The 17,061-nt window shown below is 45.2% G+C and overlaps 8 protein-coding genes across 8 annotated transcripts; 5 read left to right on the top strand and 3 right to left on the bottom strand.

The window, feature by feature from the left end:
- Positions 1-1,391: 1,391 nt before the first annotated feature.
- TSTA_082450 (multicopper oxidase, putative) lies at positions 1,392-2,798 on the top strand (the record flags this gene model as incomplete). Its single annotated transcript, XM_002477930.1, has 6 exons — positions 1,392-1,463; positions 1,487-1,562; positions 1,633-1,724; positions 1,804-1,857; positions 1,909-2,149; positions 2,251-2,798. The coding sequence occupies 6 exons, from the start codon at positions 1,392-1,394 to the stop codon at positions 2,796-2,798; spliced, it is 1,083 nt and encodes a 360-aa protein (XP_002477975.1).
- A 14-nt stretch (positions 2,799-2,812) lies between these two features.
- TSTA_082440 (uncharacterized protein) lies at positions 2,813-3,144 on the top strand (the record flags this gene model as incomplete). Its single annotated transcript, XM_002477929.1, has 2 exons — positions 2,813-2,929; positions 2,965-3,144. 2 exons carry the CDS (start codon positions 2,813-2,815, stop codon positions 3,142-3,144), a joined length of 297 nt encoding a protein of 98 aa, XP_002477974.1.
- Positions 3,145-3,147: 3 nt separating this feature from the next.
- On the top strand, positions 3,148-3,562 carry TSTA_082430 (uncharacterized protein; the record flags this gene model as incomplete). The annotated part of the gene is made up of 2 exons (XM_002477928.1): positions 3,148-3,311; positions 3,370-3,562. 2 exons carry the CDS (start codon positions 3,148-3,150, stop codon positions 3,560-3,562), a joined length of 357 nt encoding a protein of 118 aa, XP_002477973.1.
- Positions 3,563-3,635: 73 nt separating this feature from the next.
- TSTA_082420 (uncharacterized protein) lies at positions 3,636-4,940 on the bottom strand (the record flags this gene model as incomplete). Its single annotated transcript, XM_002477927.1, has 2 exons — positions 3,636-4,843; positions 4,931-4,940. 2 exons carry the CDS (start codon positions 4,938-4,940, stop codon positions 3,636-3,638), a joined length of 1,218 nt encoding a protein of 405 aa, XP_002477972.1.
- A 1,395-nt stretch (positions 4,941-6,335) lies between these two features.
- On the top strand, positions 6,336-7,028 carry TSTA_082410 (uncharacterized protein; the record flags this gene model as incomplete). Its single annotated transcript, XM_002477926.1, has 2 exons — positions 6,336-6,828; positions 6,904-7,028. 2 exons carry the CDS (start codon positions 6,336-6,338, stop codon positions 7,026-7,028), a joined length of 618 nt encoding a protein of 205 aa, XP_002477971.1.
- Positions 7,029-7,464: 436 nt separating this feature from the next.
- On the bottom strand, positions 7,465-9,013 carry TSTA_082400 (cation efflux protein/ zinc transporter, putative; the record flags this gene model as incomplete). The annotated part of the gene is made up of 8 exons (XM_002477925.1): positions 7,465-7,722; positions 7,776-7,855; positions 7,959-8,157; positions 8,254-8,432; positions 8,496-8,649; positions 8,708-8,752; positions 8,810-8,859; positions 8,932-9,013. The coding sequence occupies 8 exons, from the start codon at positions 9,011-9,013 to the stop codon at positions 7,465-7,467; spliced, it is 1,047 nt and encodes a 348-aa protein (XP_002477970.1).
- A 1,057-nt stretch (positions 9,014-10,070) lies between these two features.
- TSTA_082390 (cytochrome c peroxidase, putative) lies at positions 10,071-11,143 on the top strand (the record flags this gene model as incomplete). The annotated part of the gene is made up of 2 exons (XM_002477924.1): positions 10,071-10,183; positions 10,297-11,143. The coding sequence occupies 2 exons, from the start codon at positions 10,071-10,073 to the stop codon at positions 11,141-11,143; spliced, it is 960 nt and encodes a 319-aa protein (XP_002477969.1).
- Positions 11,144-12,695: 1,552 nt separating this feature from the next.
- Positions 12,696-15,371, bottom strand: TSTA_082380 (uncharacterized protein; the record flags this gene model as incomplete). The annotated part of the gene is made up of 2 exons (XM_002477923.1): positions 12,696-14,285; positions 14,331-15,371. 2 exons carry the CDS (start codon positions 15,369-15,371, stop codon positions 12,696-12,698), a joined length of 2,631 nt encoding a protein of 876 aa, XP_002477968.1.
- Positions 15,372-17,061: the final 1,690 nt, after the last annotated feature.

Raw genomic sequence — 17,061 nt, 5'->3', positions numbered from 1 at the left:
GATAACTGTGCTCAGAGAGAGTGCCAAAGAATAGACCTAGTTCCATGCATATACACTGTTTAGTATTCGCCTTCGATTAGTCATCTAGCCAACCAACGTTCCGACATTCTGACATTCCGTAAAATATTTGACTTGGACCTTCCAGTGGCCCGTTCTTACTTAACCTCATTCTGCAAAATTTCCCCGGAGGACAAGGATTCCGTCTGTTTAGCTACCGCCTCCGTATCCTGTCGTGAATGACAGGCCAGGATGGTAGCTCATTTAGTACACGCTTTCTCTAAATAGCACTAACACTCCTGCAAGTTGGCTTCGTAACATGTGGGTTTTATGCTGCATATTCCATGTCAGGCCTAGCCGTAATATACAGTTGACAGGTTGCTTCAAGGTCAACAAACAGTACATAATCGTGAAACGACTTATCTTCTTCCTTTGAATCCTATCCAAGAATCAGGTCAGCTTCAGTTTTCTACATATAACTATAGTATGCCTGAGAATTATGGTCAGCGCTTTGGCAATGCAAGGGTTATAATGACCCCAAACCCAACCCACAAGTCTATCCAGCAGAGACTACCAATCCAATGTGAAAGGAGGCACTGCTAACAAACAACTGGAAGGCAATGCTATTAGGAATACAACCGAACATCCAGCCTCAAGCACGTGTGCTCTCGTGTAAGATCTTAAGCAAACACTAGCTTAATCTCTCTGATTGGCCACCCGATTGCCAAACTAGCGGCGCACCTCGGGATATTTATTCAACAAATTAAAAATTTCTGTTTACTGATTCTCCTAGGAGCTGACTGTGCTAGGAGATATCTCAAATATTTGGAACGAAGCAATCATCAAGGGAAGCGCTCATCAGTATTGACTAGATATCTAGGCCTAGAAAACGCACGTCAATAACCAACCCCCCCGCGCGCGATTTTTAGGATAGATCGTATACTAGCATTTCAGTGTTCCATTCAGGTCTACGCAGGCTAGCGCCAGCGCGCGCGTCCCAGTCCAACCGACTTTTTAAAATGACCGAGACCAACATTGGTACCAACAGGTCTAAATGCACTGATAGGTCGCGAATCCCAGTCATGAAGGAAAAACGCAAGGGTAATATCTACATGTCCACGGAGTGCAATACGACTCGAAATCCTAACGGCCGGTTCCATTGTTTCTTTTTCCCCTGAAAATCTCTGAGACAATAACTAACAAGGATATGGGTACGATTTCACCATGTTGCATGAAGACTTATTCTGTCTGTCTCATGGCTAGGTATATAAATGGAAGCTCGAGATTCCAGCCTTGGAATGAGATGGAACTCCAATTTTTTCCGCCATACTCATTTCATCCTTAGAATATCAGACTGAAGAAGGCTGTATCCAGGATCAGGAGCGCCTGCAAAAATGACTATCTCTTCCCCCCGCTTGTGGTATACTCTCCTGGCTAACTTGCCATTGGCCATAGCAATACGCCAGGTCAGGAATGACAGCAGTTTGAGCCTCATTACATCTTAAGGATCGCTAGCGAGAACATTACCGTTGCGTGTAGGACACGGCTTTCAGCTGTAGTCAATGGTTTGTTTCCCAATAGTTGACTCTTCTGCTGGGCTTTGATATCAACTAGTGCTAATGCATCCAATCTTAGGAACCGTCCCTGGACCTGCTATATATCTGAAAGAGAATCAGACAACCTGGGTTAGGGTATACAATGATCTGTTACACGACAATACCACTATGGTACGAGCATGGATTTTCTAAGTCCAATAAATGTAATTTCCTTCTAACATTCCACAGCACTGGCACGGTTCTAAGTCAGTTTGTCGCTCCATATTCCGATGGAACGCCTCAAGCAAGCCAGTGGCTTATCAAGGTGAGACTACATCGCGTCCAACACCATGAACGAAACACTAACATCATCAAGGCTCAAAATTTCTTTGACTACGAACTCAGACCTGAAATTGGTGCAGCTGGCTCATCCTTCTATCACTTTCATGTCGGATTTCAAGCAGTAACCGCTTCTGGGCCCCTGATTGTGGAGGAGGCGGATGGAGAGGTGCCATATGATTATGACGAGGACAGAATGATATCCTTTTCCGAGCTGTTTAATAACACGGACAAGGCAGTCGAAGATGCGCTAACCGCTCCTTTGAAACGGCTCCAGGGTTGGTTAGTACAATCCTGCTTTTTGATAGCCTGTTCACGAAGCCTTCTCACTGTCTTGTGCCTCTTATTCTCAGGCCCGGAGAAGCAGAATCAATACTAGTCAACGGAAACGGATTTCCGGCGCTCCTCGGGAATGAAACAGATGCATTTGGAAAGCTTCCTGATAATGCACCTCCGTCAAGCTCCAACGATACATGCCACCCTGAAATTATCCAAGTGGAACCGAACAAGACATATAGATTCCGAGCAATCGGAGGTGTGGCATTGAGTCCGTTAGTTTTCACTCTTGAAGATCATCGAAATCTCACCATTGTCGCCGCAGACTCCTATTATACGCAACCAGCAAGTACGGATATTATCCAAATGGGTGGCGGACAGCGATACGACTTCTTACTCCGTACTAAGACAGAGGATGAACTAAAAGTCCTTGGCAAAACTGATTTTTGGGTGCAGATTGAGAGTAGATATCGTGAAGAAAACAGTACTTTTTATGCGCTTTTGTCCTACACCTCGAACCAGTCAGCTAGCGCAGCGCCGTCATCGCCTCCGGGCCAACATCCCGTGTCAATTCCATATTCCTTACAGGACTGGATGGAATATACCCTTGAGCCCTTAAATCAAATGGGTTTCCAAGCTCTGATAAAGTAACTCGTCAAGTAACCATGAGTGCCGCTCAATTGGCTGTCACATCTGGTCTATTCTGGACCATCAATAATCGCACCTGGACCGAAACGAACGAACACACAGGAGATACTCCATACAATGACACTACGCTAACTGTCGATACTCCTTATCTGTGAGCATTTATGAACAGGGGGGAAAAGCCATTCCAAACTACGACATTGCTTTTCAAAATGACGGATGGGACCCTGAGCTCAACGTTTATGCAGCTAAGATGGGAGAAGTGATCGATATTATTCTCGTGAATGAGCCGGCTGGGAATTTCAGCGGATATGATGCACATCCATTCCACTTCCATGGTGCTCACGTATAAGACATGGGAAGTGGTCCAGGTGTTTATAACGCCACGTCGAACGAGGAGAAGCTAAAGGTATATCGCCCGATTGCTCGGGACACGAGCATATTGTTTAAGTATAATGATCCAGAGCGCGGAGGCGGCCACAATTATACCAATCAGGGATGGGGGCATGGAGGTCGGAAGTGACTGATCCGGGGTAAGTGGATGTTCTTTCTCTTTATTACTCCGCTGACTTGATAGTGTCTGGATGTTACATTGCCATATTCTACAACATATGATATTGGGCATGCAAGCTGTCTGGATTATGGGAAATGCGGCAGAGATTACTCACGGTATATCGCCGGATTTGGTAGCAGGTTATCTTAGTTATGGAGGAGATGCGTATGGAAATGCGACGTATGATCCGTTTGTGACTCATTTTTACGAGGATTGATTTATGGAGCTGATGAGAATGTATACTGCACTGAGCTTGGCTGTAAAAAATCGTTCGCGTGTATAGATAGCTCTTAAAGAGTCCCTTTATACAATTTCCCCCCTTTCCAAACATGCGTGATATTCTTCGGCTCTCCCAGAACCTTAATGTCATCTAGAGGATTACTGGCCACAGCTATCACATCCGCACCGTACCCTTCCTTCAACTGGCCCGACAAAGGTGCAAAATGGGAGCCCAGCGTCTCCGGACACCGAGCCGTGGAAGCTTCAATAGCCTCTAATGGCGACATGCCAGCTTCAACTGCATAGGCAAGTTCCTTTCCATTTTCACCAGCTGTCCAATCTGTGCCCAGTACAATTTTGACCCCTGACTTGACAGCCAATGCGTAAGCTTTTTTATGCGCTTCGCTAATTTTGGTCAGCTTCCGGTAGCTACTTGGTGGCCATAGTTTCGGATTCTTAAGGCCCTCTTCAATAATCAATCTAGTCGAAACGAACAGAGCCTTCTTTTCCTTCATCAATGCAGCAACTTCTTCGTCCAGGTAGCTGCCATGCTCAATTGTGTGGACGCCGGCATGTAGAGCATTCATTATACCTTCTTTCCCATGACAATGTGCCGCAACTATTCTTTTCGAGCGCGCCGCCTCGTCTACAATCGCTTTTATCTCTTCCGGTGAAAACTGGGCATCCTCAGGGTCATCGAGCAGGGAGCCCACACCGCCAGTTGCGCAAATCTTGATAAGTGTCGCACCTCTGCGAACCATCATCCGGACAGTTTTGATACAGTCCGAAACACCATCGCAAACTACAAATGTCCCCTCATTTCGTTTGGCAATAACAGCTTCAATGGGTACATTGTGCACGTCCGAGTGACCGCCAGTTATTCCCAAAACACCGATACTAGAGTATACATTCGGCCCAACAATAGTGCCATTTTTAATTGCGGGATAGATCTCTCCTGCTACTCCGCCTACTTCGCGGATCGTGGTGAAGCCAGCCATTAACGCAGTCTCGAGCTCCTTGGCAGCTATTGCACCTGCTAGTGCAGCAGAGCCGAATACAGCTTGCATGGTGTCGCTTTCGTCACTCAGTCCCATGAAATGTGTATGACAGTCCCAGAGACCTGGCATTAGGACAGGAAGGTACTCAAAATCAACGTCTTGATATTTGGTTGGAATCGCGGATTGTTGACCAACCCAGGCGATTTTCGGACCGTCAATTATGAGTGCGCCATTTTCGATAGGCTCTCCACGGCCGGGTATCAGGATTGAAGCTTTCAATCCTATCAGATTTGTATCGGCAGTTGCGGATTGCCGTACCCTCGCCATTGACCGAAGTGGCAGCCTAGGGTTAATTTCTTGATCCACACGGACACGCATTTTGGAGCTCTGAGTATTTCTGTCTGCTGAAGCGATACAGGTAGTTGAATTGCAAATCTTGCAATCAATTATTTTTGGTCCACCCTATATCTTGGTGTGTGATTGTATTCTTCTGCCTGGAGATAGGGATTCAAGGTTAGAATAGTCACAGGCTGACTGGAAGTCGTCGCTTTCAAATTATCGCTAGCTCTAGGCTTTCTAATCGCAATTCGGAAGGTGGTATCGCTCAGTCTCAACTGGGCTAATCACAGACGGACATTCACTGCAGACTGTTGGTTGAACTCCAACTCCGAAGTGAACTCCGACGCTTCATTCTCTATTTGTACGCTTCCCAGTTTCCTGTCGCTCTCGGTGTGACTTGTTTCTGAACACTTTTTGCTCGAATCCTTTCGCTTCGAGATAGTTTGTATAAAAGGACGTATATTCTAAATGTCTCTTATCGGTACGTCCTCAAATTATTCGTCCTTCTATGTTTGCGTTAATCCAATACCTTCCGAGGTTGTGTAGATAGGGAATTATGTATATAGTATAATTGTTCACTATCTAAGTACACATATATGGTCGGGATATAACCTCGGAAGGTATGGCCTCTAATTGTACCGACATGTTGTAAACATTAAACTCGACGTTCTCATTACTAAAAGACTACTACTAAGTTAACATCCAGCCCATTTCATTTTCAGGTTGTACGTCTTCCGTCAATCGTCATCCATGAATATCCAGAATAGGCAGTCATGGTCCCGTGATGGCCAAGCCCTAAGTCAACCGAGGGTTGGCAGCTGGCAAGGTACACAATCATCCATTGACCTTTAACATTTATTCATTTATCATCCTCAAGTCAAATATACACTTCATAGGGCTGGAATAACAAGGATCTTTAAATGCAATGTGTGCTTCATTATTTAGACAGGATAACCAAGAGATGATTAAGAAAAGCATCTTTGATCTTAACCTTGAGACAGGCTTGGAATAACAAGTTATACGTGAAAGTTATACTATCAACCAGTTCTATATGCAAAACTTGGAAGTACCAGCAATGAATGCCTTAGACATGCAATATGCCTTTATTTGTACGGACACTACGGTATATAGATCTTTGGTTGGAGTAATCTCTTCAGATGTTGTCCATTGTTTCCAAAATAAAGCTCCGACGAGAAAGAAGACATATCAAACTCATTGTATGTTTGCATTGTAAGAAATTTTATTTTGCGCTTATTATGGCTATAAACAATAGAGCCAATGTGAAAGAGCAACTCATCAGATCTGGCATATAAATCAAGCAAGATTCCCCATCAAGACACTTTCAAAACTCATCACCACAATATCTGTCATAGCTACATTTGTTATTCCCATCGATAACGCTACGTTCTGCGACTTCCACCAGAACAATCATCAATGCCCAAAATCATCACCAAGACAGACCAAGTCAACATCAAGATGCCACGTCCTGCCACTCCCAAACCGGGCTTCTCCCTCCTCCGCCTCAACAATAGCAAGAAGCCACATAACATCGCAAGCTTATCCACCCAAGCGAAAATCAACCTCATCAACTCCATCGCTCAAGACATTGAAGGCTGCATCTGGGCCGTCGGTCACTATGTGAAACTTGGCGTGTTAGACTCAACACACACACTCGGTTTCGACCAAGTCCTAAACGACATCTACAAGGACGAACGTTCCGATAATGAAGAGGTGCTACTATGGGCATTGCGGAGTATGGAGCGTTACAAGAAGCAGGCAAGAGCCGAGAGAAAGAGAGCGAAGAGACTTGATGCAAAATTACGAAGAGAGAGAGGCGAAGAGCAAGGAAATGGAGATCACAGTGACGATGAGAATCCCATCGATTCGGACTCGTCTACTGCTTACCCCGAAATGAAATCCATGAAAAGTTGTTTTCGGACTTCCCCCAAGCATTCTGTTAAGGAAAGTTCCGAATCGACGATGACTGGCACCAATGTTGCAGGACAAGGATTGCAAAGTAGCCAAGGTGATCAGACCCAAGACGTTGCTGATACGGTCATGACCTCTCCTCCTCCCTCACCTACTCAAGGATGCATGGACGTCGATGGATCAAGTGCACCGTTTTAAACAGCATGTCAGCAGGTGAATATGGTCATACAATCCTAGATAATAGGGAGTGATGGCCATCGGTAAATGTCCTAGTCACTCCTGAAGAGATTTTATCATTATGTAATTTAATTATGTTCGCTAATAACTGAATGGAATTGCTTGCAAATGATCAACTCAACGGCTTGGTATTTTTGTTGAATGTTTCGGATGTTCAGTATATCTTTGACCGGTCAACAATTACTTAGGTACATCCTCGCCTCCTTGCACATGTCTGCCCAGGTGAACACCAATGTGAAAGGGAGCATGATCTGTTGAGCCATAGTCAAATGAAACTGATGGAATTGGCACAGGAAATGGCTATACCTTGTTACCTTGAGTTGAGTCTAACCACCATCCACTTCTTTTCATAAGTCCTCACTCTCTGCTCTCATCATTGTTCTTAAGTTGCAAATATTCATTTCCCATATTCCGGTACTACTCCTTCATTGTCTCCTGCAACTCCAGTGACAACATAAGATGCTCTCACAACCTCCGGCTGTATCGTAATCGAATGTACACCGAGTGCATGTAGGCGCTGTCTGATCGATTTCATTATGCTGGAACATTCACGCATACTCGTTTGACCGTCGATAAGGACATGTACCGAAGCGATATTCTTGTGATGATTGAGGCGCCAGAGGCGGAGGTCATGTACTGCGAGGACACCAGGTACCTATATCACTTAGCTCAAAACACGGAATAAGTTCTCATAAAATAAAAGCTCACAGAGGTCAAAATTCTGTTCACGTCTTCGCAGTTGACGTTCGTTGGAAGACTCTGTATAAGGATACGACCGGAACTTAGGGCTAATGGGTGTGTATTATGTTAGCGATAATGACACGAGAGCAGAACACATTTGTCAACTACACACATAAAGCTACATTTAGACAACGGTAGAGTTTAACATACCTAGCGGGGCGGAAGTCAACATAATCATACATGCAATAAGCATGCTAGCTGCCGGGTCTGCGTAAAACCGGCCCTCATGCTTTGTCAACCAGATAACAAGCGCAGAAACCATGACGCCGATATTGTTGAGCGCATCTCCGAGCAGATGTATCAAGACACCGAGGGAGTTGAGGTCGTGACTGGACTTGACGTCTCCTATCTAAAGTTGATTGCACTATGGTTAGTACTGGTAATGAGTGTTTGAGGACTGGTAGGATCACCGTTTCTGAATGATCATGAGTCAAGAGATCATTACTTGTCCGTCCATCGCTAGGATGTGTATGATTGTGACCATGATCTGTCCCAGTAGAAAATGAGTACTGCCCATTGGAAATAAGAACGCAACAAGCACACCATGGATAAGTATGACACTGCAAATATTTAACACCAAACCGATGCAAGCCACTATCAATATGTTTTCCGGGCGTGTAATGTCTGGTTCCAGTCCGAGTTAGCCATAGTCGGCATCCTTGCCCGTAGCTATCTATTTTCACGTACCGTTGTGCATGAAAATGAATTTTTCGATGGACTGCAAGGCTGTGCTAACCCCAAGAGCAAATAAAAAGACCCCATTAAAGAATGCGCCGAGAATTTGTGCTCGCTGCCATCCAAAAGATAGCCACGTCGGCGGAGATTGAGTGCTTTCAGTCAACTGTATTCCCTCTCAAGTCAACGCCTGCGTTGAATGTCACTGAGATGCGTCAATATACCTCTAAAGCAACCAGTGCAATAACAAATCCGATGAGGTCGTTCAGCTAGAGATATCTCAGCAAGACGTTATATACCTTATAATCATGAAATTATCAACTTGCATAATGGAATGCGTCAGCAATCAAGGCCAAGGAGTGTGTATAGAACCCGACTGGTAAACGTGGCTAGATGAGTAACCCTATTCTATACTCTGCGTTGATTCAATGAATGATGAAGACATTACCGGCTATTTCCACAACGAAGAATGACGTCGAAATCAGTATTATTAATCGGAGACGAATTCTCTTTGACAGACGAATCGCCATTCTGTAGTTCAGGTCGAAAACGATTCTTCTTTGCGGTGGTGATCTGAGGAGAGAAACCAAAACGAAATGAGGGATTTGTATTCACTTTATGTAATCTGAGCTGTCCAAGCTCTTTCTTCTGCAATTTCGATACATGTGTAACATTTGCGAGTATGGATATGACAGCTCATAAAACCGCATACCATGAATCCAAATCCTACAAACGAGTGCATTCGTCGTTGGTATTAGTTGACAAGTTATGAAACCGTGTCATCGATGCCCTGTGGCGAGGAGGCCGCTCTAGAATTCCTTTAAATGTCGCGCTTTGTGTCGCCGAAGTTGTCTTGTGTGCACAGAAAGCTGTTGTAGGATACACAACTAGTGTTGTAGAACCTAAAAAGGTGAAATTGGGATATCCTGTATCACTTTCTCTGCTCGGCGCTACGGTTTTGCCAGGTGGAATATACATACCATATATACTCTCTTTCAGGTCATTCCTGCAGCACGGACACGTTATTCCTGCTATTCTAACGAATTACACTGCATCTCCAACGACTCCAATAAAGATCGTTGGATCTCATCAGAAAACGGAAGCTGTTTCCCGTTTTATTGCCCGAATGGGGCTCACTTGCGAATACTTCAAAATGAGACAGGAAAATCGTTGCGCAAATCCACGTGGTAATGTCCTTTTTTTAATATTCAACAGCAGACGCACAACAGGACTACCGCGATTTACCTCGGCAAGTCCCCCATCGGGTAATGATAAGAATCTCTATCTTCGTGGTGGATCCAAGCAGCGAATCGGCGAAAGGTTCTTTATCAAATCAACGCTTCTCATTGGTAACCATGAGGCAACAGGAGTGAAAGATGCGGATCCAATGAGTGTTTCGCAAGATGCTGAATACCATCAAAAAACATTTCACTGCTCTCGCCCTCTCCCTCCGAACCATCCTCATTCTCTATATCCTGCGACTTGGGAAATACCGATTTTATAACGATAGTATACAAGTGAAACAGGACCAGATTTGCAAGACCAGGCCCGAGGTTTTATTTGTTTTCGGCCGAAAGGAACACCAGGATGGTCAGTCAACCGGGCGACTACGCCGCAGTGCGTAAGGACATAGCTGCTCAGCTGGAGAAGCCTGGTTATGACGATGGTAGCGCAGGACCTGTGTTTGTTCGTTTAGCGTGGTGAGTTTTGCTTCTTCGTCGGGTTTATATTTTCCTGTTTCATTATGCGGATTCTTTGCCACCTCATGTGAGATGCGTAACCGAGTTTGCTAACGAGCATGTTTCACAATCAGGCACTCAGCGGGCACGTACGATGCAGAAACAGACACGGGCGGATCAAACGGAGCCGGTATGCGATACGAAGCAGAGGGCGGCGACCCAGCGAATGCAGGACTTCAAATTGCGCGCGCATTTCTCGAACCGGTGAAGGAACGACACCCGTGGATTACATATGCTGATCTCTGGACGCTGGCTGGTGTCGTGGCTCTGAAGGAGTTGGGTGGTCCGGATGTGAAGTGGTTGCCTGGACGGACGGATTATGTTGATGACAGCAAGCTTCCTCCACGTGGTCGTTTACCAGATGCAGCTCAGGGAGCCGATCATTTGCGTCACATCTTCTATCGCATGGGTTTCAACGATCAGGAAATTGTCGCGCTAGCGGGCGCACACAACCTAGGACGGGGCCATATTGATCGAAGCGGGTTTGAGGGTCCTTGGGTGAACAACCCCACTCGATTCTCGAACCAGTTCTTCAGGTTGTTATTGAATCTCGATTGGAAACCGCGAACGCTATCAAATGGAGTCAAGCAGTTCAGTTATAGCGATCCCGACGCACCTGAAGACGAGAAGGAGGAGCCGTTAATGATGCTACCCACCGACATGGCGTTGATCTCGGACCCAGGGTTTCGACCATGGGTTCAGAAGTATGCGGATGATAAGGAAGTCTTCTTCCAACACTTCGCTGACGTGTTTGCGAAATTACTCGAGCTTGGAATCAAGCGCGACGAGAATGGTAATGTGACGAACACCGACAATGTCCTTGGAGGCTATGTTTCTGCGCCCAAGAAGAGTTCAGCACCTACAGGACCTCTCAAGTCAGAGGAACAGAGGCAGCAAGTCGTAGCCAAGGCGAAGTTGTAGGCTACTCGCATTACGCCCCATATATCGGTGGGAGGCGTTTCGCGTTCGAGATATAGATCAATAGAAGAGAGCAAAGAATAGACGATAGAGACAATAGAGGTGATCTAATTAATAGATCCATTGGGAAGTGCGTTCCTCAGATGAAGAAATTCAGCAGTAAATACCTAGGTAGGAGGTTGGGATGAGGAAGAAGAGAAGAATGGGATAAAAACATGGGGAAGGAAGGTGGAGGTGGAAAAAACGCGGGGAAGGGGGCTTGACCATTTATCAGGTGACCCTTCAAACCCTAAGAGCGATATGATACATACGCTTCTTGATATTGATGTGACTTCTAATACTTTTATATGTCCATTTCTAGATATTTTAATGTGCATGTTGAAATAACCAGTATAGAAACGCACCTTATTCAAGCCGAGCCATTGAATGCCCGCTGAGCCTTGTGAAGCTCATTACTTAAAGCATCCAATCTACATTGCAATAGCAAACTTGAATATCTCACTGAGCAAATTGGTTCTCATCGTATAGGCTGAAATTATTTTTGCACCTCACTAATACTATATTTTCTATTAACTAGCACCATTGCTGCGCAACTTGCGCATTGCAGGGAGCTATAGCCTGGTCAGCCACCTTGGCATTTACAGTGTCACCCCAGTTACTATGACCTACGCCAATTATACACTTCTATCAAACCGCAATTTTGGATCCGACGAATAGGTTTTTATTTTCAGTAGATTTAATCCTTTTTATTTTCCCCTCCCCCTATCCAGTGCCTCTATCAATAGTATGTCGAGTCAAGGGTTTAGTTTACGGCCATAGCTAAGTCGAGACTTCTGACATTCTTGGAGATTAAGGTGCTCTATGAGGGAGCTCAAATAGTTGGTGTCGGTTTATCTACGTCTAGGTCGCTAGCACTAGTCACGTAGAACAGCTATTCCGACAAGCTGACGAGCCTGATCAATATGGTATAGAATTCCTGATATTGATGACTGCCCCCCAAGAGTAAGGGGGACGGGGAATAGCTAGCTACATATAAACGCGGCACGCACGTGCCGCGTTAGACTAACTGATATCCAGTGCCGAAACGCGCTAGGTTTGATATTCACGTTCCGACAGTTGGATTGTAGATAGATTGGTAAATATGTAGACGTCCCAGGCAGCTTTCAATATTCTTTATTTAGGGATCTCCTGGTCCTTTCTACGACCTTGATACTTTATACAATCGGAGTAGACTTGCACATGCTTATACTACGACTAAAATGTGATTCGAATATCCATGCATCCTCAAACGCGTACAGTCTCAATTATGCAATGATTATGTATAGACACTAAATAAATCTACCTACTGAACTCCCGGCTGAAAAACGTGACAAGAACAAGAGAAAACGAGATAAAGCGCCAAACCCAATAATTAAGAGGATAAATAATCATGCAGACCATCTTATAGTTAGTCCTTCAACATAAACCCAAGTCGATACCTTCAACAGGCATTGTTTGATATAGAAAATCCGACAACTCATCTAAACAAGTTCCCGTTTTGATGTTGGTTGTGTGATTAATAAAATCCATATCTGAGGCCATCTAATCCGTAGTTAGAATCGTTATCTTCTCCGTAACTTCCATTTTGTTGGTGTACATCGGAAAAGATGTCTGGCGTTGGAGGTGATCCCTGTAGAAATTCCATACCCTCCGCAGTATTGGAGGAGATACCGTTGCCAAAAGAGGGATTTGTCGAGTGGAAATTATGCATATCGTGGGGCTGAAGTAATCCCATCGGGGAAGTTGCCTGTAGGTTCTGAGAATGAAAGTTCTGCACATGGCCATTATTGATCTGATCAAGAATATATTGGTGTGGGCCTTGACTTGAGATATCGATATTGCGTGAATTGAGAGGATTGCGACCCATTATATGGTTGCTTGTGGCTGATGGGTTAGTATACTGCTGTTCAAGTATTCTCCTAGGTTGATCAGGTGCCGATTGTTGCATACTACTGTCATATGCCACAAATCCCACATCATTTCTTGGTGAGACTGGGATCATTGACTGCACCGGACCACCGTGCTGATTCACAGTATATTCATTCTCTGCAGCCCCTGTGTTTCCAGTGACTTGGATGTAATCATTGTCGCCATAATCCACTACGTCTTGCATTTGAGTATCACCGCTGTTGTCTGAACTGTTGAGAAGTGCATCAAAGCTTGCACCTGCAAATGCTTCTGCACCTTGAAATTGTGGAAGCCCTGACGTGCCATTATTGGATGTCGAAGGAAGATTACTATTTGAAGGTGCAGAGTCACCCTGATTGTCCGAATCGTCCGTGGATGACGAAGGAAAGGCCCAATCGCAGCTTGGAAGCTGAAGGATATACCGGCCTTCATCTGAAGCAGTCTTTATATCGCCGAGCACAGCAGCAGCGAGGGTGATATCATTAAGGTCGGGATTGAAAATGCGTTCATAGAATATCACTGGCTTGAAAGTGTCTTTCCACCACTCCCCCGGAATAGGCTCATTTTGATGAGACGGAGGCACCCCCTCAATCACTTGACCATCAGCTTGAAATGGATCATACATCGAGATAGTTCCTCTAGGTTTCTCGCCCCGCAGTGAATCAGTCCAGTAGACCCGATAACGAGTAGTTTCCGAATACTCGTTATCCGAATTAGCGTAGATGCCGCCTAGCCAGCGATATACCGCAACGTCCTCCTTACCTTCTTTCTCATCGTGGTAGTTGATCCTGATATTGTTGCTAGTATGATCTGTAGGCGAGATCCGTGGGGGCAAGCTGACCGCTATGCGCAGGGGCATGGATTGGCAGATACCCGTTCCAACCAGCTTGCTCTTGCAATTATCAACAGCACAATGGTCACCTTGGCGCTGACCCGCGGGTGCTGGAGGATTTACCGACTGCAAGAAGAGCGTTTGCAAGATTTTTTGCATGGTGGCACCGGCAGGGCCGTCATCGATAGTTGAGGATTCAAGCCAAACTAAGGAGTTGGTGGCCCTAACCAGAGTAGTCTCATGATTACTCGCACATCTGACAACTGGGGAGGCAGTGTGACTAAATTGCCCGCGCAAAAAAGTCGACTTGTGCAAGAGGTCTTTGAAACTTTGTGCCCCAAGGCTATCAAAAAACCGATGAAAGGACTGTCTTGTGCTAGCATTATCTTCTTGTTTCCAGTCAGTTCTTACCAGATGTACGAAAAGTCGATGGCTTTGCGTTTCTTGTATACCACTCTCCTGGAGATTCTCGATATCGATTTCAGTGATACCAACGTCAAGGAATTTGGCAGCCATGGCTATGCAGTCGTATTTCGATTTAGCAATAACTTCATTGGAGTTATGGACAGGGCCTCGCTCTCGAGAATCATATAGCATACGAGAAGGGTTGAAGTTATTGTGGTCAACATTGTGTTTGATGTCAAGTGCCAAGGGTATCTTTCGAAGTGGTAAGCGCCTCCTACGGCTACCTTCAGAAGTATCATCAAGGGCATGGAACCCGGTGGCATCAATCCCTTTCGAAGCCACTGCAAGCCCCTGATACCTCAATTGAACCAAAAGCCTCTCTAGGCATTCCCGAACAATTTTCAGATTAGGGGGCAATTCCTCCAAGGTCAAATTGCCAGAGCTACCCCCATCTGAATCTCCGACATTTTCACCGTCATTCTCCGGAGGAAATACAGGACGTGTCCGTTGTTCTTCCCAATCGGTCCCTTCTGAAAAGTCCGGATAGTGACGACTAATAGGCAGCTTCCCTAGCCTACGGAGGATTTCGGGTTTCAATAATCTCGGTCCAGCATCGCGTGACAGCTGAGAGAGCTCGTGGACATTCCTGATTCTGAATCGTTCGTCTTGATTGAAGGCCAACTTTCTGAATGCCGCAATTCTGTCCTCCGAATTTTTAAGTGCTTTCTCCGCGTTTATGTTCCAGAAATGATGAGCTACTAGGGCAATAGCAGCCGGCATCGCCGGATTCCGGTTGATCAGATAGGCAATTTGAAAATCTGCAGGCGGATCATCGAGATCGGATAGATTGACGATTTGACTATCAATCTCGGCGGGATCTTTATAGTTCGGGTGAATGGATTTCAAAAATGGAAACTCGACATTGCATTTATTATATTTTTCAACTAGCCAGGCTTTGAATTCTCGATTATGCAGTCGCACTGGTGTGGCTGGTTGGGTTAGATTCTGGCTTGTTGGCTGTGATGTTGAGTTATCCTGTGAGGCCATTATATTCATGTGTCGGTAATGGTGTGTTTCTTGTAAAGGTAAAGCAATATTACGAGAAGGAAAAAGAAGACACTTGGTGATTTACAGTTGTTGATTATTTTGAACTTTTCGAAAATGCAGTGCATCGTTTTCTTGAATCTGTGAGTAATTAGCTATGTCAACAGTCGCTGTTTATCAACTTCTTTATGAATGGCATCTGAGAACCTTCTCTACCGGCGAAGTCCGCATGCATAACAATGGTTTTGTGATCTGAGAAGCCGTTTCTGACATGATAGAACATAGAACTCGCAATAAAGCATTCATTATCAGCGAATAGATACAGACTGAACAAGGCCTATTGTTCTTACTGAAAGAGTCAAACTGAAGATCTGGGATTGCCAACCCTGATGGCCATTGTTATTGAATAGATACCAGTAGACTCTCTTTCTAGACGAGTGCGCTATCCCATTAATATGCTTGTTTCTCTTGACAACAAGGCAGTTGCACGCTTGTTCACTGTCGTCTGTTGTGTTAAATCCATTCTTGGAGTCCAGGTTCGGCCGAAATGATTGATCATGTTCATAGCCAGATCGAGGCATTTTCATGCCAAATGCGGAGTATGGAAAAAGAGATACAAGACCAACTCTGTTCCATTGATGAATTCGATTGTCTTGAAACACGGAGTCTTTTTTAAGACTGACTCAAAGAACTGATCAGATGTAGTCACAAGTTCCTCGTTCCTGAAATATTTTCTCCGAAAGTAGTCACCAACGAAGGTAGAGTGTTGAAATTCCATTAACACCATCACTAGCTTGAGGTAAATGTGTATGCAATTCTCCGGTGTCATGTAGTCAGTCTTGTTTTCGGTATATACTGAACACAGAAGTTCAAAAAGCTGCAACTTCAGAGTTTCGTTTTGATCTGCACCAATGAAAGTTCTTCGATCACCAAGCTAGGGTTGTTTTAGCTGCTTTAGCCTACGACACCAGCCCAGGATGTGGGTGGCTTCGGTAACGCATTAGCTCCTGCGATGAGGTGGCGCCAAGCGATCACCCACCCAACACTGAATCGCCTCGCCCTAGCCTCCAAACTGTATTCCAGGCTCCACATCACACAGTTACACCATCTTTACGACTCGTGGGAATTGTGCGTCAAGCCACGAAGTTGGTCTTGATCACTCAGACGCACATGGCCACGCAGGGAGATTGAGCAGTCCTCCAGTTTATGGCTAAGCATATGGTCCTATTTCGAAGGAAGGATATGCTGCCTGCAAGGGGCCGGAAAGTTCCTTAATCGAGAATCATTGCAGTGTTAGGTCCTATTATTTGTACTCCAAGCCATGTTTCCAGTTGTCAAGCACCTCTGGCGGTGTACTACGTAACTTGCACGACGTCGGTTGTTATCGAGAACCGGGATTTGCTTTGAGATCCAGACAAGAGTTGCTCCGCAACAGCTGACTAGCTCCATGCACAATGATGTATAGCGAGCCAATTCAAGTGTGGAGAAAAGTGCGCCATTAGCTCTCTGCAGATCGGTAAAAACTAAGAAAAGACTTCGAATCCAGAAAACTCGATAGAGTCAGGCAGCGAAAGTCACCTTGTTTTGCTCCGATGCTCTGTACTCCGTACGCCGTCGTCATCTCGTCCTTTGTGGCACAGAATACGTAGTCCGTAGCGCATCCTGACGCTAGCATCTAGTAAAATCCACTGGC

Source organism: Talaromyces stipitatus, genomic scaffold, assembly GCF_000003125.1.
Source record: "Talaromyces stipitatus ATCC 10500 scf_1105507295527 genomic scaffold, whole genome shotgun sequence".
Lineage (NCBI taxonomy): Eukaryota > Fungi > Ascomycota > Eurotiomycetes > Eurotiales > Trichocomaceae > Talaromyces > Talaromyces stipitatus.
Note: the sequence above shows the minus strand (reverse complement) of the source record. Positions and strands in the feature narration are given on the sequence as shown.